General features: G+C 28.7%; 1 protein-coding gene across 4 annotated transcripts in view; it reads right to left on the bottom strand.

The window, feature by feature from the left end:
• Positions 1–23,331, bottom strand: part of toc (toucan) — a 42,159-nt gene extending 18,828 nt beyond the window's left edge. Inside the window, exons 1-6 of one of the 4 annotated variants that reach the window (XM_015515122.2) lie at positions 22,939–23,331; positions 10,226–10,891; positions 9,084–10,156; positions 8,830–9,017; positions 2,730–2,837; positions 2,537–2,647 (exon numbers count right to left, since the gene is read on the bottom strand). In XM_015515122.2, coding sequence (XP_015370608.2) covers positions 2,537–2,647; positions 2,730–2,837; positions 8,830–9,017; positions 9,084–10,156; positions 10,226–10,891; positions 22,939–22,947 — 2,155 coding nt within the window. In that variant the 5' untranslated portion in view covers positions 22,948–23,331. Of the gene's footprint in view, positions 1–2,536; positions 2,648–2,729; positions 2,838–8,829; positions 9,018–9,083; positions 10,157–10,225; positions 10,892–21,014; positions 21,033–22,938 lie in introns of those variants that run through there. The other 3 variants (XM_089225408.1, XM_015515123.2, XM_015515125.2) reach the window with 3 other exon arrangements.
• Between the last annotated feature and the right edge of the window lie 450 nt (positions 23,332–23,781).

Raw genomic sequence — 23,781 nt, 5'->3', positions numbered from 1 at the left:
TTTATCACTTTCAATAACTAAAAACACATTTCGAAAATTGACATAATTACAAAACAAACATGAGATTAAAATGATATTGTTTTAACACTAATATTACAGTAAATATTTATATCAAAACACGGTAGTTATAAATTTTAAATACATTTCTAAATTTTAAAATTTAAAAAGCGTGATACCACAGAGACTTGTTAAAAAATTATGCCTGCTATTGTACTATAATAATAATATTGTACTATTTGTATTATAATAATACGAAATAATATGCGGAATATATTTATACTAGTATTCATTGTATAACGAGAAAAGGGCAAGTTCGTTGTAATAAGGTCAATGAGTTCCTAATAGTCTCTGACGGGAGTCAATACCTATATTGAAATTTTACCTTACCGACATGTAATCCATGAATGCAGATTATTAATAAATATCAAACAGCGTAAAAATGTTGCTCCAGAACAGCGTAAATACGGATCCGAATGAAGCGGCGATATTATTGATAAGACACCGGTACACGTATGCGCGTACGAGCTCTCACGAAAACCGGCGGATTAAAACTAATAGTAGTAACATCTCGAAGAGAACTTCCGCTACGGGCCGGCTTCGCTATAGTACCCGACCTTCGAATGCTGAACTGTCGTTGGCAACCGTTCCAGTCACCCACACAGTGATGGCTAAAATTTTTTTGTTTACTATATTTTAATTTCGGTTGATACGATTCGCACAAAACGTTACGACTAACGAACACATACGCATGCATGTCGACACTATCGGAGGATTCGACCTCCGTATCGATATAGTACAACGGTTAATAATAAATTATAAATTATAGTGATGTACGCATTATATACCTGCGCGTAATTATTATTACAACATAAACGGGTAACGCGCACGTGTTTCGGTGTCACGATGAATGACTCCCACAGACCTCCACCACTTCTATTATCATACTCTAATATTCCTACAGTCCGGCCCCCCACGAAATCGAACCACGTGACTATACGTCGAGAAATCCATCGAGTGATCTATATGCGCCTATATATTATCGCGTTCGTCACCAAAGAGCTCTATAAAACGTATATCGTTAAAAAAAATATCGTCTTATATTATAAGGCGATAACCATAATACTATAAAAATATATAACCGTATAAGAATAAGATAGTTGATAATATTGGTACCATTGTACCAACAACCATCTAAACTGACTGAACTATCAATACAAATAATATTAGTGATATAATTATAATTTAAAATAAAACAAAAAAATCTATTTACCAGACTTAGAAATTAGAACTACAATAATTGCAGTCTTTTATTAAATTATTAAACTATTAATGATGTATTCTAATTTAATATAAGGCAGTTACCTATCAATAACAGTTTTAACTTTTTTTCGACCAAATCAATAAATTTTCAGCATAAAAGTCCAAGAATTTATAGTATATGACAATACACGGTATACAACTTAAATGATAATATTGATTGTGCATATTTTTATACTGAAATATCAATATATATCATATTTTCATATGGTATACATAATAGAAACAATTAACATATATTTTAAAGAATAAAAAAATATCATGCATCAGTGTAAGAATAAAACAGAAGATCTATTAAATAATAATCCCAACATGAATGAGACAACATCAGAGAGATAGAATTACACAGTATACACGTATATCAGAAAACAGAGCTTCCGCAAGTAAAACTAGTTATCGGCATTGATTTTCATTGGTTCAACGCGCTCATTGGCATCGCGAACCTTTTTTAAAATTGTAGTAGTTTTTTATGGTTAAAAATAATTGCAAGTTGTTTTTAATCGCAAGATGATGATAGAAGAGAAAAATAACATATATTGTAGTCTACATATCATTAGTCTACTAATGCCACTGTGTTCATTCTGTATATGACTATTATATATATTGTATACAATACCTAAACGGCTATAAACACTGCAATAACCACAAAAATGTGCGCAGGTTGATATGTCGTATACAGCTTTCTCAAATAGTTACAATTTTCAGATGAGTTACAGTATCGGCCTGGAATGTAAAATACCTAAGCCAAAATGTATTCTTCTTTAGGGTCTATATTATTTCTTTATATACTAATATACTAAATGCATAGTGGGTTATTAGTGACTAGTGTAAATCCTCCTCCCACCCTATACCAGCCAAAATGTAAATCAACTATATTTTATAAACCAAATAATTGTATCAGAATTCAAAGTTAGATAAATGTGATGATTGAAATAAATAAAAATAAAATCATCGTATCATGCGTATAAAAAATACAACACACGTAAAAACTAATTATCATTAACCAAAATAAATTTTTCGAAATATTAATAAAACAATGTAATATATATGTACGACTGACTGAATTTATTTACCTATAGATTGATCGTAAATAATGATAGTGACTGTATACTTAATTTTGTAATACTAACCTAATATTATTTGATAAACATACTCAGACACTCATAAACAATAATAAATATATATTAAAAAAATTAAAATGTATTTTTTAAACTTGTACCTGAGTTTAATCTTCGGTTTTGAGGAGTTCCTTTTGAGGGCGTAGTCAAATGTTTGCGCACAGATGGTACCACAACATTTACAGACGATGAGCGCAGATTAAAATTTTTATCTACAAAAAAAATACACATCGTATATTTTTGTTATAAGCGTTTTAAGAATAGGTATAATTAATTAAGATAATCAAAACTAACCTAAACATAATTCTTCAAAATAATTGTGACCATAATTTCCAATTATAAGAGTTTTCACTCGGTTGAAAAAACTAAAAATACCTTGCAGTATGCGTATCATCTTAAAGACTAACAATTAAATAAAAATGTATTAGAAGAATAAGTTATATTTTCGCTCTAGTTGGCCTCGGTTTCCTTATAAAATGAAAATTATTACCACTACTTTACTAAAGTCTCCTAACACGGATAGACGAGATTACAATACGTCTTCATTAGACACTGGTTATTAAACAGTTTCAATAAAATATGATATGTGTAGCAGAGTGAATGACGGGAACAAAAAACATTTTTTTTTTAAGTAAAATATTATAAATGAAAACCACATTTTACTTTCTAATGCAGTGTTGCATACGGTTCACTGTGGTGGAATTTTTTTTAAGAAGGAAATAGTAACAATATATTAAAATAACTGTTAGGAAAATTAAATAGATAAAAGTTTGACAAAATAAAAAAATTTCATCAAAACATATAGGTAATAATATTATATTTCCCTTTAATGTAAATTCAAAAAAAAAATGTATGGTCGGCTAATAACCTCGTTGTTGATGCCGTAAACAATAAATAGAAAATAAATAAATATATTTTCCCTATAAATACTAAAGAACAAACTTTTTTTTTATTAAATTACATTTTGAAAAGATATATAAGATGGTATCAGTCATCAGATTTATTATAAGAATTTATGTATTTATTGTATTTGTATTTTGTATAAGTAATTTCGTAAAATCAATCTTTCCATTAAATGTTCACACCGATTTATCATCGTGTAATTATTTTCACTTATAGTTTAAGAAAACATTAACCGCAAACAATTATTGTTATATATCTATTTTAGGTACATCACATTATTGCCCTATAATCAAAATATTGAATATATCAGCTATATGATAATTTAATAGTAGAATGTAAAAAGAATAAATAATACAACTCAGTATTAGTTTTCTATGGAAAAATATATTATCCTAATATGAAACATTATTATGTAATAACACTAATAACTAATTAGTTGTGAAAATAATAATGGAAAAAATGTTAATTTTTCTCATACATTAAGAAATTTTCCCATACTAATTCTATTTTATCAAAAAAAATATTTATAAAAATATTTGATCAAAATAATATACAGGGTGATTTTTTTATCGAAGAACACTCATACTCATACACTCATACTTTTTTAAATAATGAGTGTTCTTCGATAAAAAAATCACCCTGTATATAATAATAATATCATATTATGATGTCAATATAATACCTATATTAAATATTTAAATATATAAGTTATGACGAAAGTTAATTTAATTATAATATAACTTTTCTCACAAATAAAACATATTTTATTGTTATCAAATATTAAACAAAGAATATTAAGGAGGCTGCTTGTGACCTAATGTTTTCTCAAAAACATACTTTCAATACTCGTAGAATTATCTAATTTCAATCATTTTTTTTCGGAAAGAAAACACTTCTAACAGGACACATTAGACTTGGATTTTTGAAATTCTATTTCTAAATCGTAAAATACGATTTTGAATTAGCCAATTTTTACAAGCTTTTACTATTTGTATTTTGTTTGCTTTAAGCAAAGTACTGTAATAGATGGGATTAAATTTGAATGCAATGATAGGTATCATTGTATACGAAAAACGATTCTGAACGGAGATGATTTGTCAGTCTAGGATATATTATATTTAAATATTGTCATATATTCTATTTTGAAACAAATATTTTATTTTTCAATTAAGACGCATTTTGCATAAGGCATGGTTCATAAATTAGTGTAGTTATCATAATTCATAATACCTTATATTAGATATACGAATACCTGGTTTGAGGATAAATCGTTATCATTACGCGATTTCATAAAAATTTAAAAATCAAACGCTCAAAACATTTTTCCTATAATGACGCTTCAACTTTTCTCTATAGCTATTTGAAGCAAAACTTATGGAAAACTTGGTGTTACATTTTATAACCTTAGATATAAATAAAAACAATATTATGAATTTTGAACTACAAAATAATTTGAAAATATTCATGGTTTTGACGAATTTTTGTCAATATTTGAAATTCAAATGCTAATAAAAATTTAATTTGAATTTCCAGTGGACATTTTTTTTTTGTGATAAAGATTGACAAATTTATAAGGAATCTTGTATTAAATTTTCAAATCTTAGATTTAAAAAGAAAATTTTTTATGAATTTCTAGCTTATAATAATTTGCGAATTTTCGTGATTTTTACGCATGTTGTCAAAATTAAGACAACATACGTAAAAATCATGAAAATTCGTAAATTATTTTATTCTAGAAATTCATAAAAAATGTTCCTTTTATACCTAAGATTTGAAAATTTAATACCAGGCTCCTAAAATATTTTTACAATAGCAGTTGAAAAATACAAGAAATGTAGTCACATTTTTTTTTTACAAGTATTTAAATTTTAAATTCTCAAATCTTAGGTATAAAAAGAAAAACTTTTATGAATTTCGATCTAAGATAATTTGAAAATTTCCGTAATTTTTATGTATTAAGTCAATATTTGAACTTCAAATGCTAATAAAAAAAAATCGTAACTGTGTATTTTTATAATTTTTTAATCACTATAAGAATAACTTATGAGGAACTCTGTATTAAATTTTCAAGTATTTTTATAGGGCCATAAAAATTTTATCGACACTTCAAAAAAAAATTTTCAGACAAATTGAAAATTTCAGTCGTCAATAAATATCTCAAAAAAAGTCAAAAGTTTAGATTCTGAGAGGAGCGATGAATATATTGAATTTACCATGATGTGATTTTTTTTTTTTGTGTCTGTCATCACGTTTTGGGGCAGTAAAAATGCTTCGATTTTTGACTTCAGTACCTCGTTCGATCAGAAAGTTAATCTAGTTGGTACTTTGGGGGGTCAAAAGTAAAAAATTCTTAATACTTTTCTAAATAATCGAGAAAAACAAACTAAAAATTAATGGGAAAACGGGGAATTTTACGCACACTCATTTTTCAACATAATTGATTTTGGTTTTTGATGTAACTTTAAAACAAATGACCATACATGAAATTTTCACCGAATGTTTATATATAAGTATATTCTGTCCACCATGCAATTTTCAAAAAATTTCGAATTAAGTTGAACTATTCATAGGCATTTGAAATTTTCGATCATTATTAGTTTTTTTAAAATTAATATCGATAAAAATGTATTTGTTAGGCAGAAAATCTTGAAAATTTTATACAAGGCTCTTAACATATTGTTACAATAGCAGTTGAAAAATAAAATAAATTCATAGTCACAACTTTTTTTTATAAGCATTCGAAGTTTGAATTTTGACAAAATACGTAAAAATCACGAAAATTCACAAATTATTTGAAGGTAGAAATTCATAAAAAAATTTTCTTTTTAAATCTAAGATTTGAAAGTTTTTAATAATCTATAATATATCCTAGACAGATAAATCGTCTTCGCTCAGAATCGTTTTTCGTATACAATAATATAATATCATTGGATTCAAATTTAATTCCATCCATATTACAGTAACCCACTTGTAACCTACTGTACAGCAGAGCGACATACACGACTAACTCGCTTTTTTGAAAATTAAACTGTATATAGATAACACTAACATAAACATTTGGTGAAAATTTCAAGTATTTACAGTGATTAGTTTTTGGATTACAACCATATAAAAAAATCGATTTGGTCGAAAACTGATTTTGCGTAAAAATTCCCGTTTTTCTGTCATTTTTTTTTTGTTTTTCTCGATTTTTTTGAAAACTGTTGGAAAATGTTTACTTTTGACCTCTATAATGCACCAAGGATCTTCAATTTTACATCGGAAACCAAAGTTTGAAATCGAAGCATTATTTTCGACTAGTAAATCACTTCGTTCAGAATCTAAAATCTAATTTAAATGCATCCTGCAAAACATTATCCCCTTTTTAACGAAAAAAATTTAATGAATCGGACCATTAATGATGCGTTAGAATTTTTATTGTAAAACGTGTTTTCAACAAAAAATCACACTTGCCATTTTCGGTGGGCAGCGCCGTTAACATTTGCATGTTGTATGTACGCGAAGCTTACTACTTGTACCGGTAGGTACCCACATACAATAAAATTACACTCAGACTAATATAATAATTTACTACTACCACAAGTATTGCCTAAATATTGCCCCTTAATAAAAACACATCAGCTTAAAACTAAAAATGAAATAATTTAAATATAAAAATTATCAATGAATTATTGAAAAAATGTGAGTTTACGTTTTAGCCATTAAGGCTATGTTATTTATTTTGTATCTTATTAATTAAAATTGAATAAATAAAAATACTTTTACCGCATATACAACAAGCTATATAGTATAATTTAAAAATTATCACATATTATTTGTATTTTTTTCACATTTGATATGAATGTCAAATTATATCTAGAGTTAACAATTTTTTTCAATAACATTTTCAGTGCATATTTTTACTTTTTATACGCATTAACTTGGGCTTAATAATTAGGAGACTGCTCATGTGTCTTTATTGAGGGGCAATACTTAGGCAATATGCAATTTCGTTTCCGCCGACCGTGGATATCTATGCATACGCTGTTCATCCAAATATAAGTCAACAGCAACTTCAACCAAAAATGAAATACATTATTTTTTGTTCAAAACACGCTTTACAGAAAAAAATTCCCACGTATCGTCAAGTAGACAGGTATGATTAATTTTTTTCCGTTAAAAAAAGGATAATTTTCTAAGGAGACATTGAACTTCAATTTTTAATTTTATTGCTTAAAACAAACATGATAAAAATAATAAAAGTTTGCGAAAAATGGCCAACTCCAAAATCGTATTTTAATATGGTAATAGTATTTTGAAAATCCAATGCGCCTTGTAAGAAATGTTTCTCTTTCTGACAAAAAAAAAAAAATGTTGAAATTAGATCACTCTACAAGACGGAAGAGTATTTTTTGTAAAGTATGTTTTTAAGCAAAAAAAATAGGTCACTTGCAGCAAGCCGCTCAATAAAATATATTGACAATACAATATGTAGTATAGTAAGTTCCACTACAAATAAAGATATACTACAAAAAGCTTACTAAAGTATGTTAGGTTGCCTATAGCGCAGGTATATTTATTTGCAAACACTATTTTATAAACAAACATTTTCATTCATTTTTTTGTTCGCAGTGGAGTTGTGATTATTTGTGCACGCGTGCATAGATAAAAGGATATCTACTGCCTACACAATATTACTTATAACTGCACTAAAATTGGTGCACCAATCATCATTTACGGCTGACACAAAGACCACGGTCGGCGTCAAGGAGATTACATATTGCCCTTTATTAATAATTAGACATCACGAGCACCTTATATATTATTATAATATATAACCATCATTCAATATTCAATTTACTTGAATAATATTACATCATAAGTTTATATGCATTTATATAAAAATGAAAGATTTTAATTTTGTAACAACTATTATTGTGTTTATTCAACAAGATAAAATATAATATGTAAATGTTTTTAATATTAATGCTAATAATTAATTTTTCGCCAAATATAAATGATTTCAATTTAAAATTTTTTTCAACCAATTTTCTAAAATTAAATTATTGTTTTTGATAATATTATAGTAAGGTTGATCAAGTTTATCTACTATTTTATGTTAAGGAATTTTTAGGTAATCTTAAATAATATATTTTCAAACAATAAAAATAATATAACTTAAAATTTATCACTCTTTCTCATTCTCTCTATTCAACAAATCCTCATTTTTTTTTAAATAGTTTAGAATATCGTCCTTTATAACATAATATAAATCGCCACTGAATAAACTAATTAAAATAATTATTAATTAACTAAACATAAAGTACCTAACTTTTACTTTAAATAAAATTATTTGAAAAAATGATTATATAATTTTTTCCCGCTGATTAGGGTAAAAATGAATACAAATGTAATTAATTATATTTGTGAGTTTTTTATTTTACACTCTGTATATTAATATATTAATACTTTTTTATACCTACCATTCAAATTTATAATATGTATTACTTACTGGCTAGAGAAGGATGTGATGTAGCTTGTTTCAAAGTAATTTTGGTTTCTCCACTGAGATCGCTAAAAGAACTATCTCTCGAACTGTTTTGAGAACTCTTAGGAATACACCTCTGCCTAGAAGAATTAGGTGGTTGGTCTGACATTGGTAAATTGGATTCTGATCCCCCACGGCCTCTAGTTCTACGGCTGGAAAATAATATTAAATATTATTTAGATTAATTATAAAAGTTAGGTTATTATACACTTAAATACCTTTTAGCTTTCAATGGTGTATTTTCTCTATGAAGATGAGATCTGACAGGCAATGGTTCACTATTAGTGGGAGAATCTTTTAACCTGTTAGTAAATGGTACTGTTAATGGATTAATAGAATTTATCTTGCTTTTGACATCCTTCAACCGATTGACACGGCTTTTCTGATCAGTTTTACTTTTTTCTATTTTATTCATTACAGCATCCCAACGGCCTGCTGGTTTTCTAATTCTTGGTGCTCTATTTTCCTGATCTTGTCGTACCTCCAAGGTTTTTGGTTTCACAGGTGTAGGTCGTTTGTAACGTTTACTAGCAGGACTAGATGCATCTTCTGTACATTCAGATATGGTTGAAGTAGATGGTTGATCAATTGAAACTGAATGAATTTGTTGGCTGTTAACAGATGAGGGAGAAGTTGAATTATTTGAAGAAACTGGTTCTGAATTGTCTTTGAACGCAGGTGGCTCTTCAAATATTCTGTCAAAATCAGAGTAAATACCGCTTGAGTCCATTTCCTCAATAGTGGGACCAGGATGGTTTTGATTATCTGGTTGAGTTTCAGGTTTGATACCATCGCCAGAGTATAATGTACCATCAATAACTATAGCTTTACGATGACAATGATCTTCTGCTTCACTCTCAGTGAAAAAGTCTGAATCTGTCATTGGTTCGGTTGGTCCAATTCGTTTAACCATAGCTCCACGACTGGTAGGACGACTAGTTTCACAATCACCTTGATAACCAGTATCAAGACTACTAACGCTGGTTATGCTTGTAACTACTGTGTTTATTGTAGGAATACTAGGGACTGGTACCACTTCAGTTGTTGTTTTTGACGAAAAATCATCCATGGGCAAATCTTCTAACGATGGAGTCCGATCAATTGTAAAATTATCATAAAAAACATGTCCAAAAGAAACAGTTGAGCGTTTTGGATAGGCACTTGCACTATCATGTTCAGATATAGTATGATTAGAGGGTTCTGAAGACAGAACTGGAGAAACTAAATCGTCATCTTTAGGCATAGAAATCGTTTCTAAATCATTCATAGTGACATCTCCGTCAGAAATACACTGAAACATAATACAAATATAATTATTAAGTTAATGTTTTTGAATAATATTTTAAATTAATTTACATACTTCTGTTAATTGATGAGGTGACATCTTAAAAAGAAGACCTGGAACGTCATAATTTGCCTCATCACCTCTAAATTCAACCATTTGATCCGGTGATAGTATATCAAGGCTGTCAGTGCATTCAAATGGAAATTCTGTTTTAAGAATATCTGAATCCAAATTTTCCAAAGTGGAGGTACAGCCATTGTCAAACATAATTTCAGCTTCTGTTTTGTGTTCAATAACATTTTGACATTTGGATATACGTACCAAATGTGCCAAGACAAACAATGCACATTCATCACGGCAAGAAAAATATCTTACTCCACATATAGATCCATCACAAACTCCATGTCCATTTTCAACTTCTACTCCACACCAATCCCCAGGACCCAGGACAGTTTTACCAAAATACCTAAGAATACCGGTTTTCGAATGGCGAGTCAAATCAACATAACTTCCGACATCTTTTTCAGTCACTGTGGTACGACTAGTAGGCTTAAAAAGTGAAGATGGACGAGTGGGTGGATGCACTTTATTTTCAGTATTGCTAAAAAGTCCAAACAGCATAGATGGAGACGACGTGCGATAGGAACCATCAAGATGTGAACGGACTTTACTTGAAATATTAGAAAATCGAGATCTCAGTTGGTTAGAATGAAGCACAGGTATCTTGCTTTCTCCTGGAGCCTAAAACATAAATAAATATAATTGTTAGTAAAATATTATTGTATAAAATTAAAAACTACTTATTTTATAACATAAGTAGATATATACAAAATGATGTGTTCCATGAATATTTATTATGTTTATGTCGAATAACCTATTCATCCACCACATAAAAAAATTAGATATTTTTGAAATCTCCTGTATACTATCAATTAGTTTATAATTTAATAAATAATAATAATGTAAAATCCATAATTATAGCATCAAAAATTAAAAACACAAAAGACAAAACATCATTAATAGTTTCCAATTTTCATACAAGAACACTAAATTTACAAAATAATACATATGCTCGCATATACCTATAAATAATTTCTCACTAAAAGTTCTAAATATTTTTAAACCTTTTATACAATATGTGTCATATTAAAAATGTACCTAATACCACCTACGATTGGAAGAATAATAATTCTTTAATATTTTACTGGAATAATTATGTTTACTGTCAGAATATTATGCTTAGAAATTAGAATTATTTGTATACATTGAATTTAATTCATTTGTTAATGAACTAAAATAGAGCTGGTTTATTAAACAGGTAAAATCTATTTTTTTGTTGTTACACAAAATAATACATATTTATTTAGAACACAGAGGGGCAAGCAGGAACTACACTGTCTACAAACACAGTGCCTATACATGTGAACAATCCCATTTGGTTGTTAACAGGTGCGTCACTTCCTCTTCATTTTTATATATACAGCATAACCATGACAACTCTTTATTAATTTAATTGTCTTTTATATAAAACTAAAATGCTAAAATGGTACAATATAGTCTTGAATTTAATATAAACAATTAAATTACCTATAAAGTCTAGATAATTTTAATAGCCAAAAAGTCAACAATAAATAACAACATAGGTACTTAAATTATGATTTTTTTAAATAAATAAAATCACTGACAATATGAACCATCATTGATTTACATTTTTTTATGATTTTGAAAGAAAAACTAAAAATCATACTATAAATAAATTTCAAATTTGGAAATAACACCAAAACATATTGATTAAATATGAACTATTACAATAATAAATTTAGGAAATGAACAATCATTGGAATGATATTCATTAAAAACAATAGTTTATACCTAACATTTAGTAGCTTTAGTTTTAGCGATTAAGTTAATGTAGTTAATGTAGTTAATGTAGTTAATATAGTTAATATACAGTACTTTAAAACCAAAATGTCATAAAATATTTATTTTGCCAGATTTCTAGTACCAGAAATAGATTAGACAACTCGATTATAGAGATTTTAACACTATAACTCTAATTTGTGTTTTTATAATGTTGTAAAATGGCTAGAACCCAAAAAAAAAATGTTGGCTTCATTTTTCACCGACCTAATTTTTCAGGCTATAGGCCTCAAAAATTGAGATCACAATTTAAAATTACTCACAACAATTGCTACCTAACAATAGGTTACCGTATACACAAGCAAGTACCAATCCTAAATACATGTCAACTACCTACTTATACAATCAAATTATTCATGGGCCTAAGGAAAGTCTACGAAGGTAAAACGGATATCAATGTCATTAAAAATAACCATTATCAATTTTACATAAGCACGGGCATAAGCATAAAAATGTTAAATCTTAAATGAAAAAATAAAAATATTTGAAACATTTGATAATAAATTATGTTTAATTACATAACGAAATAATTTTATTAATAAATAATAATTATACATTTATTGAAACATTTTTTTTTGGATTGGTATTTTAATTAAAACTCGACATTGTATTTAGTCAATATTTAGTCAACTTATGACACTTAATAATTTTTGTCATGTAAAATATTTAAAAGGAAAACCGCAGTTATGTGTTGCCAATTAGTGTAAGTACTTATATCGTGAAATGTTTTAGTAAAAACATGAATATGATAAGACATATAAGAAATAAACCATAACATCATAATATTCATTATTTTTAAAATAATTTTCCGTGGTAAAATGAAACATAATAACAATGTATAGAGTACCATCTAGATGTATTAGAAAGTAGTACAGGCACAATCTACCAAATACAAAAATCATTTGTAGATACGTACACTGTACAGAGCATAATTTACTTTCATTTTGTACATTTTCTAAATAATACAATTGTAAAATGGAATATTAATCTTTTTTTTTTTAGAATAAGTATTTACTTTATTTTCTGTAGATAGCGGGTACTTAGTTAATTATTAATAACTATAAAATACGTTTATATAATACGTAACTAATTAAGATCCCCACTAAGGTCCTCTTAACCCAAATTTTCAAGGTTTGTTTCTAAAACATGTTCACGGTTATTGGTAGGTACCTAGATATAATAATTGTAAATTATAAATTATTAGGAAATATAGTGTTTTATACCAAACAACTAATAAATTATAAATATTTAAAACAATTTAAAGATAATTTTCGAAGGACACTTAGGTAGATTGTAATTCTAGTTTCCATTACGATGATAGAAAGTGTGTTATATAATTTTAAGAATTTTTCATTCACTTAAAATCTAAAAAATATTTTTGTTAATTTGAGTATAAAAAGCGAGTAAGTGGATGTCGCTCTGCAGTACAGTAGTTTACAGGTGAGTTACTGTAATGGATGGTATTAAATTTGAATTCAATGATATAATATCATTGTATATGAAAAACGATTCTGAGTGGAGACGGTTTATTAGTCTAGGATATGTTATACTATATTAATTATATTGTTATAATTAAAAAAAAAAAAAAAAAGTCATCCATAATTATTTAATATTAAGAAATCGTGAAATTGTACGTATTTTTCTCCTTTAACCGCTTTTATTTGAGTACAGTTTCGAAAATCGAAAAATGACCTGCTAAACAAAGTACTAGCTCAAGAACATTACCTTTCAGAAAATATGTTACACTTGATACTTTTGAGCAAGTTTAGAGGGAGAAAAAGTATATTTTACAGAATAAAAAGAAAAAGAAATAAACAATAATTTAATATGACCGATTTTCGTGAACATATTTTTGTTAGGTTACTAGTGTTTATAACACAAATAACTAACTTGGTAAGACTTCGTAAATTCAAATAATAAACGATTTAAAATAAACATTTTTAAATAATATTATTTATTACCTATAGTATAAAATATATTATTATATTATATTATATATTATTATATAGGTAGATCAAAATAAATATCATAATTTATTATTGTTTTGCTTGGTCTTTGTATTATTATACACATCCGACCCCAAACTTCCCAAGAAGACCTTGGAATGTCCCCAACAACGAATCGTGCAAGCGTAACATTATATACATCAGCGGACCGTGATAATGTATTTTTTATTATAATGGTATCTATACCATTATGTAGTAGGTAATATGTTTATAGCATAGTAGGAGTACTGACGTACTGTAATGTATATAGTTTGAACAAGCTAAGAAAATAAAGATTAACATCAATCACAATAGGAGCAAGTCATCTTGTACATCAAGAAACTGTGAAAGATGATGTAGGTACTGAAGTACTGAACAGAAGTTGAGGGCAAAATAATTTTTAAATCAACATTTCTAACAAAGAAACAAATTCGAAAGACTATATGAAATATTTGAAAATGCCTAGTATATTACATTATATAGGTTCTCCACAGTTTAAATACAAAATATAACAATAATCGGAACAATAATCTTTTGTAAAGCCCACCAATTTATCACGGATATGTGCATGACATCTAAAATAAACAAACTTCGCTTAATTTACTGCGTCTAAACATTTTTTTGTGGTTTGCTTAAAAGTAAAACATAACATTATATGATGATAGTTTTTAATTTCGCTAATGACTTACTGCAATATCCAACAACTTATTACGTTTTACTAATATAATATTATTACAAATCGCATCACACATTACCCGCACCATGCCTATATAGTTAGGTGACGCCCAATCAAAATTAAAAGGATAAAACATCATTGATACATATCAATGGGACGAGTTTTCGAGCGGAAAAAACACGGTACCGACAACACATAACACACGGTATGTACGCATATCACCTCGGGAGCTGAATAAATTAAAGCTAAATGTTATAATACAATGTGAAATAGTAAGTTGTAGTATTATGTAAATTACTGATGTATACCTGTGTGGCTGTGTGCACCAACAGACACAAAACAGCATGGAAGTATGCCAAAATAAAAATACTAATTATCAAAGCATATAACAACCATTTATATAATAACATATGGCTTATAAAGCACGATCTAAATGTTTACAAAACCTACGCAGTTCAGGAATGCAAAAAATTAAATTTCATGGGTGTGAATTTTGAGAAATTCATTCAAATAACTTCTAAAAATCATAGTTCTTGCAAACTATTATAAATTCTATAAATAAAACAATTCAAATATTTAAACATATAAATAGGCATCATTCACATTAAAGAATATTACAGATAGTTTTTGGGAATAACTTAGCAGCATAGAAGTTATGATAGTTATAACTACTATATTGGGGAAGTAAAATTTGATTCAGAATCAAACATCAAATAATTCAATAATAATTATAGCCTTCTAATTTGGGTATTAAATTAATATTTATTTTTATTTTTATCAAGTTCTAATTCAAGAAATTTACAATTTATATATTTTACTAATAGATTATTACTAAAAGATTGAGTAAACAATGGAGAAGAAAATTAGTGTTGCGGAGATGAGAATGTTAAGGTGAATGAGTGGAGTGACGAGAGAGGACAGAATATAAATGAGTATATAAGAGGTAGTATAGGATGAGTGGCTCCAATATAGTTGAAAAATTGTTTGAGAATAGACTGAGATGGCTAGGACATTTAAGAAAAGAAAAAACTGAGATAGTTTCAGTGACAAAAAACATGAGTGTGGATGAAAAAAGAGGAAGAGGAAGACCGAAAAAGAGATGATTTGACCCCCAATAGTTGGGAGAGAAGGCGAAGAAAAAGAAGAAGAAGATTATTACTAAAAGATATTTTTTACTGAGGACGGAGAATAAAAGTACTTATTTTATTTTATATTCAGTTACAATAAAAATAGGCCAGTAAAACTAATAAAAGAAACACTAATTTCTTGTGACCATACAAGTAAATTAAGAAGAGTTTTTAATTACTAGGTATTATACCTTTTTTTCAGATTTGGAATCGTGAATAGGGAGAGAAATATGGATTCCCATTGCTGCCTCCCTACCCTAGCCACATCGTTTATTGCATACAAATAAAATTAAAAATGCATAAAAATATTATAACGGAAATATGCATCGATGATCGACGATTAAAACAAATAGGGGGCCTCTAACCGCCCTGGTATTGGCATTCAGCCTACAATAGTTAAACTTAACTAAATTCAAAACCGATATTTCATTGACGTTGGTTCCTTAGTCGTTCTCTTTTAAGGGACTAATTACTATTATACCTAACCTAACCGTTAAATTAAAAAAAAAAATGCTAGATATATAATTAAACACAATTTTATTAGGCAAGTATAAATATCAATAATAATACTATTTCATGATTTATTGAGCTATAATGAAAATAACAACAGATTTGTAGTATATAAATTGAAAGAAAAAAAACAAGTCTGAAAAAAGTTGAACTTAAATATTTTAAACTATATTCAATGTACAACACGATATTCTATTCATATTCAACAATAATCATCGTACTAAATAGGCCGAATATTTAACAGTTATATTTTATAACCAAAGTCTTTGTGCGTGTTCAATGAAGGAGCAAACGTCAAATAGCCTCTTTATTCGTTTTATAACGCAATGAAACAATTTGCTATTCAGAACGTTTTTAATGAGCTACCAACCACTTGTCATAAACTAATATCAGAACTAATACAGAAGAGTATATTGTCATTAATATTAATTGGTATCAAGTTTTTAAGTTTAATTGTATTAATTTTATACATTAGCCATTATATTATTTTACTAAATGTAAAGTTGTAGCAACTGTATGTTAATATTTGTAATAAATAATATTTTTTAAATACATAATTAATTATTATACCTATAGGTACAACTCAATTAAATGCATAATTTGCTTTAAATCTCATATCCTACCTAAAAAGATTTTAAAATTATTTATTCAATTTTCATATTTTATAAATGGACTTACAAGAGAACACGACGTTTATAATAACTTTTACCTAGAATATCTAAATGACTAAAAAGAATTTGTACCAATACTAAAATAAATATTGAAAACGAGACAAAATTCAAACGTCATAAGCAATCTAACGTAATATCACTATATCGGCATTGTATAAGTTAATTTATCTAATGTCAATTCACAATATTGTTATCAAAAAACTAATAGGTATCCGCTAAATAATAAGAAATCAGTTGATACCCGTAAGTCGTAATACTGGTAATACTTACAATACCTATCCAAAATAATGCATATTCTAAAAGGTGCTTATATGTATATCCAGAAATCTAATATACTTTTCCAAGTACTGTTAATAGAAAATAAAATAACCAAGCTTAAATTCTCAATATTATAAATTTCATTTGAAAATAAATGATTATTTTAATATGTACTCTAGATAAGTAAGCACCATATTAAATACTTGATTATAGTAATCAAATTTAATAAATATTTGTCTTGAGAAACTATGATTATTCGTAATCTATTGCAGTCTTCCTTAACTATAATACCAAAAGCCAAAAGGTATTTGGTGTAGGTTTTTAATTAAATTGAAATCATCTTTTACAACAACCGACTATGCGTCTATGCACCTATATAAATATATGGTCAAATAATAAACAGTTATCTTTATCTCTGTTATCCAAACTTTAAAAATTATTGCTCTACCCACACTAATTACACCCAAAAACTTAAGAGTCTTAAGACTAAGTTTGTTTACTTAAAAGATTTATTCGACATTGACACTTGTCATAATATTATAGCGAGTATTATAATCATATTATTTAATACTTCATTTATATTTAGATTAATAGCTCTAATCGGCTCTTATTATAGGTTATTGGTTCTAATTTTTCGAAGAAATAAAATAAAAATAGGTATGAAAAAATAAGCCATGGAAATTGTATAAAAAGTGGCGCATTTAATTTTGAACATACTTAAAAAGTCGAGTAAAAAGTGCATTGAGTCAGTATGATACAAAATTAGTTTCGGTAAATACCAGACAAGATGAGGTTCTTACAAGGGTTCTTACTACAATAAACTTAAAATTTAAAAAATATAAATACATTAATATTTAATCTGACTGCGATGTACCAACTATTATTTAATGAGTGAATTTTGTATTATGTTAGTTATATTAATGATATTATGATTTATTAATCAGCATTAAACTTAACCCAGCCGAAGCTAGGAATAGTAATATGAACCCACGGAGTTTTTACACAGATTCTCGTAGATTATTTACATTAAACCCGATATATAAATAACCGTAAAAACTTTAAGTTATACCTATCTATACGAATTCTAAATAGTACAAGAGTACCAAAAATATGTAAATTGGCCAAACATATTTTATCTGCTAATAATACCTACCGGTCACACGTACTGTCAAGACTCAAGAGTTATTAAAAGTTAGATTATTTGTTACGATAAAATAATCGTAATAACAATATGGAACGCCTATATTCTACCATAAAATATTTCAATTTTTTAGTTATTTTGCACTTCCTACATATATTTTCCATTTGATTATTTTAGTTTAAGCATCTAATACTGGAGTCAACCGGATAAATACGAACGTGAATAACACGTTAGTTGATATTATTATTTGATTTATACGTATAAGAATCAAATTATACTATAAATTTATAAATGAAAATCTTTATAGGTACTTTAATGGATTCATCTAGCCTTTAACTTATATAGGAAACATTAATTAATCAAGAAAATTGATTTTTTTAAGTCGGGTAAGTCGTGGATGTCACTCAACTGTACAGTAGGTTACAAGTGGGTTACTGTAATAATGGATGGTATTATATTTGAATTCAATGATGTAATATCATTGTATAAGAAAAACGATTCTAAGCGGAGACGGTTTATCTGTTTAGGATAATATATTATAATAAATTATTAAAAAATTTCAAATCATAGATTTAAAAAGTCGCTCAAATGTTTTGAAAAATTTACAATATCCAGGTATGGCTAATATAGGTAAACAAACCCAAATTTCAAGATTTTACGAATGTTTTTAACCGAATTACAACAAAAAAACTACCAAAATTTAAATGTCTATAAATAGCTCAGAAATGGCTAAAATTTTCCGAACTTTAAACCGTAAGGGACAAAATCAAAAATACAACAAAAAGATCTCTTGTCATTTTTCATTTGAAGCAATATTTCTGGTAGAAAACGTCGTCCGTAATTATTTAATATTATAAAATCGTGAAATCGTACTTTTTCTCCTTTAACCGCTTTTATTTTGAGTACAGTTTCGAAAATCAAAAAATGACCTGCTAAAAAAAGTACCAGTTCAAGAACATAACCTATTAGAAAAGATGTTACACTTGATACTTTTGAGCAAGTTTAGAAGGAGAAAAAGTGTTTACAGAATAAAAAATAAAAAAAATAAACATCATTGTAAAATCAATACATTCCTCGCTCCGCTCAGAATCTAAAAGTATTCAATTCCAGCTTATTAGAATAAGATTTAAATAATTAGGTACCTATACCTACTAGCTAGATTGGCATACTATACTGGTTCAGGTGTACGTAAATTAAATGCATTACATAGTTGAACCTATATAGAACACTGCCCAAGGTATATTATTAAACATAACCTAACCTAACCTATCATAATATTATGTATAATATTAAACATATATGTTATAATTATATTTAAGGTTTACTCAAAAACAATCAATAATTTTGTAATACAAAATAATTAATGACCAAGAATATAACGAATTTTCTACCAGTGTCATTACATAAAAAATATCTTTTAACTTGATCGCACCTTTCAAAATATAATGTGTTTGAAAACAATTGTATTATATAAAAAAAACTACTGTGCGTTTGGGGAAAAATTTTATATTGAGTGAATAAAATATATCTACTAGCTGTTATTATATAATATATTATGTTGTATACAATAGGAATAAATTTCTGATTAATTGATTGTGGCCGTGTGAAAATAGTTTTTAAAGTATGAATTAACTACATAGGAGTTCTATCTCCTATGACAATAATTATCAAATTGAAATTTAAAAAAAAAATGGTTCTAGACAATGACTTAAATGATAGTTTCAAACGTTGAATCAAGATAATATAAACATTTTAAAAATACGAAACTAATGGAAACATAACAGTCAATAATATAATTGTTACTGCGGGCTCGCAAAAAAAAATTACACCGAAATTTGTATTTTATAAAATATTAACTAATATATAATTTATACCTCGATTTATACCTAATATTGTATGATCACTGATCAGTATTCAGTTAAATTGCTTTAAACAAAATCGACTAGTTTTAAGACTATACCATAAAATACGTTTTATGTACAAACATTATAAACTTGCCGAAAAAAAGAAAACATTTTAAGTCTCTAGGTACCTAATAGATACTTAACCTACTATTTGTGTAAATATTTTAATAGCGATGTCTTATTGTCTAATTGATTTAGAATTAACTTAAATATAAATAACTAATTACCTACTATTATTTTATATATTACCCGGCATATTACCTATATATCAGTCATCAGTGTCAATGTGTCAAACTGAAGACTTGTTACATGACTCAAGATCACATACTTTCTTACGAAACTCAGCCATTAGGGAATATCTCTTCCAAGATGTTAGGTAGTAATATAATTCACTTATATTAATGTTGTTTTTACTATTGTTGCTTACAGTTAATTATGAATTCGCAACTCTTTGTTAATAAAATATCTCGTAAAATATTCATTGAAATAATAATTTAAATGATAGAAAAATAACAGAATACAAAAACTGAAGTAGGTATATAATAATGTATTTATAATTTGTTGTTTAAAAACATTTAATAGGTAGGTATAGTATATATCTAACATATAATGTTAGAAATCTATTTAATGCCGTAGACTAGTTACGTGATAATTACGTGAGATCTCACTTACCCACTAGTATCAACTACCAACATGGAATTTATAGACCTACACATCATAGTACTAAAACATTAGCGAGAATACTAGAAAGAAATAGATAAACATACAAATATATTTTACAATTATAAATCTATAAAAATTCTCAACATTTCTGTCAGTAATTAAATTAAAAAATTAAAAACTAAATCGAATACCATTAACCGTATTATACGTAATGCTTATAATAAGTTTATTAGGTTAATATATTTTTGAAATTTAGCAATCTAAGTTAAAACAACGATTTTAATTACTTTCAAAACCATACGCATATTTTAAGTAACACAACCGGTAACTATAAGCTATAAGTACTTGCTGTAACATCGTAGGTACCTACCTAAATGTCCTAAATAAGAATAGGCACCTATCATAAATAATCAATTCGCAAACGCAGGTGTACCTACTCAAACACAGGAGGATTCACCTGAGTAAATAAATAGGGTATGCCGTAACATTTGAACTGTTGGTTTTGTGTTTCAGGTAAACATTACTCGAGTATAGAATAAATAACATAGAATATATTTTATTGTTCGAAATTTTAAAATAGGTTACGATGGTAAATACTAAACATATTTTAGGTATAGGTACTAATTTCAAAAAAATAATAAATAAATTCAAAAAATAAAAGCAACACCCATACGGGCTGCTATAATACGTTGCGCATAGACGATAGTACAAACCACAAACCATATAATATTGTTATAATGAGTACCTATTGTCAATTAGTATCACGTTAAAAAAAAAAAAAAACGTACATATTATGTTTGACAATTATTATGGTGTTGGATATCTACACCTATATAGCTGAGTACGTGTATTATTATTATCGTTGGTAACTAATTATATATTGGGAAATGGCTAGCTGAGCGGGCTCTCTCTACCAAGGTTATCATCACTGACGAACACGAATCACACAATGTAACATATCCGATGATAAAATGGTAAAATTTAGATTCTTGTACAGAAAAACCGAAACCAACGGTTTTGTTAAGATAAGACTTTCGCAGAGAGAGCTAGAATGCCTAGTGCCTACGATCGGGAGTTATATTTGTACACCGCGATGACGTTAACAGCGTTTATAAACTTTTTTTTTTCTTTTTTGTTCCGCATAGAGGACAGCCATCCTTATAGTACCTAATATCGTTGATTAAGTAGGTAGGTACATACAATTTTAATCGACGTCATAAATTATATTATTATAATCGTTCATCTGATTCCGCAAAACCGTACGATACGGTCGCGATCTGTTCGTGGTTAACGAATAGTAAAATATAATTTCAGCGAACGACAAATGCGGCACACGCTGGTGGTTCGGTCCGCGGTGAACTCTTCGCTTCCGAGAACCGTGCGAAAAATCCGCAACGTTCCAGCGGTGAAGCACCTCCGCCGGCCGCGCTACTGCAACAGCGGCCACCAGGTGAGCGCGACTCGAGGGGCCCCTCCGCGCCGCGCCGGCCACCACGAGCTCTTGCGCGCGGAAAACCGCACGCGGACGGCGGACACCTGACCCGAATAATATGTAAAAATAGCCGACAGCACGCCGGAGTTATTGTAATAATACTGTACCTACTGAAATTACACGATTTTGACGTCGTCGTCCGACACGCGCGAGAGACGATAACAATGCACGTAGTATTATGATTATGATTATTATTACCAAGTGTCGCGACAATCGTTATTTCATACGTTCGTTATTGTAAATTGTAACGGGTACCTATTACATTTTGTCACGGCGTCGCGTCATAGATCCGACTCGATTTTCGAAAACAATGGGACGGACGGACGTAATTATTGTCATTATTTTGTTTTGTTTTTTTCATATAACCGCTTTTTTTTTTTTTTTTTTTTATCACAACTAGCCATTATAATATTGCATTTTATTGTTTGTCAATTTGCTTACCTTCGCCATTATGCCGAGGTGTAGCAATGGAAGTCGTGGCGAGGCGACGGTTCGCGAACTACGACGACTGCAGGTGTCTCCGCTGCGGATAACCGCGGTGGAAGACGGCTAAGATCGCGAACATACGAGAAAAAAAAACAGTAAGCGACGTGACGGGAGCGATTAAAAAAATAATCAGCTGTCTTGACGAACACCGACAAATATATCGCACTACCGCGGGTGAGCCACGACAAAAGTTTTTCTTATCACAATAATTCCAGATTGAAAAACAAAATCCGCGAACAGAATGGCGGGGAAGGTTTTGCGCTGTAGCTATGAATTATGACTATCGGAGGTGGAAACAACGGATCACAGAACAACAATCGACACTGTCACTGACGGCGGTAGACTGAGGGCGGTCGCGTCTCGCGTCGTGTCGCGTCCGTCGTCGTAGCTGTAGCGAACGGCGGCGGGGTGGGGCGGGTCGGCGGCGGCGCGCTGGTTCGACGATCAATAAAACGGCGGCGGCGATGTTAGCGCGCGCCGAGCGTATGCGTCTATAATAATAATATACCTTTACGTATTGTTATTATAGGATAACATTATTTTTCTGTTTTTCGCGCAACTCTTCCCGCCAATATAATAACGATCGTCATAGATCGCGCACCGAACACTATCCGGGATCAGCGCTCCGGGCGGACAACCGAGACGTGGGCGGACAAGCAAGTCCCTTTTTCGCGGTCCACGCTCCAACGAGAAACCTTCCGGCGCAAAATACACTGGACAGACGCAATTTACGTGCCAACTGCCAATTAGAAACGGCATAAACAGTACAATAACGAAGTGATATTGGATAAACTAGTT

The sequence above is a fragment of the Diuraphis noxia genome, unplaced genomic scaffold (genome assembly GCF_037042655.1).
Source record: "Diuraphis noxia isolate RWA-SAM2 unplaced genomic scaffold, SU_Dnox_SAM2 contig0004, whole genome shotgun sequence".
NCBI lineage: Eukaryota > Metazoa > Arthropoda > Insecta > Hemiptera > Aphididae > Diuraphis > Diuraphis noxia.
This window is presented reverse-complemented; position numbering and strand designations above follow the sequence as displayed.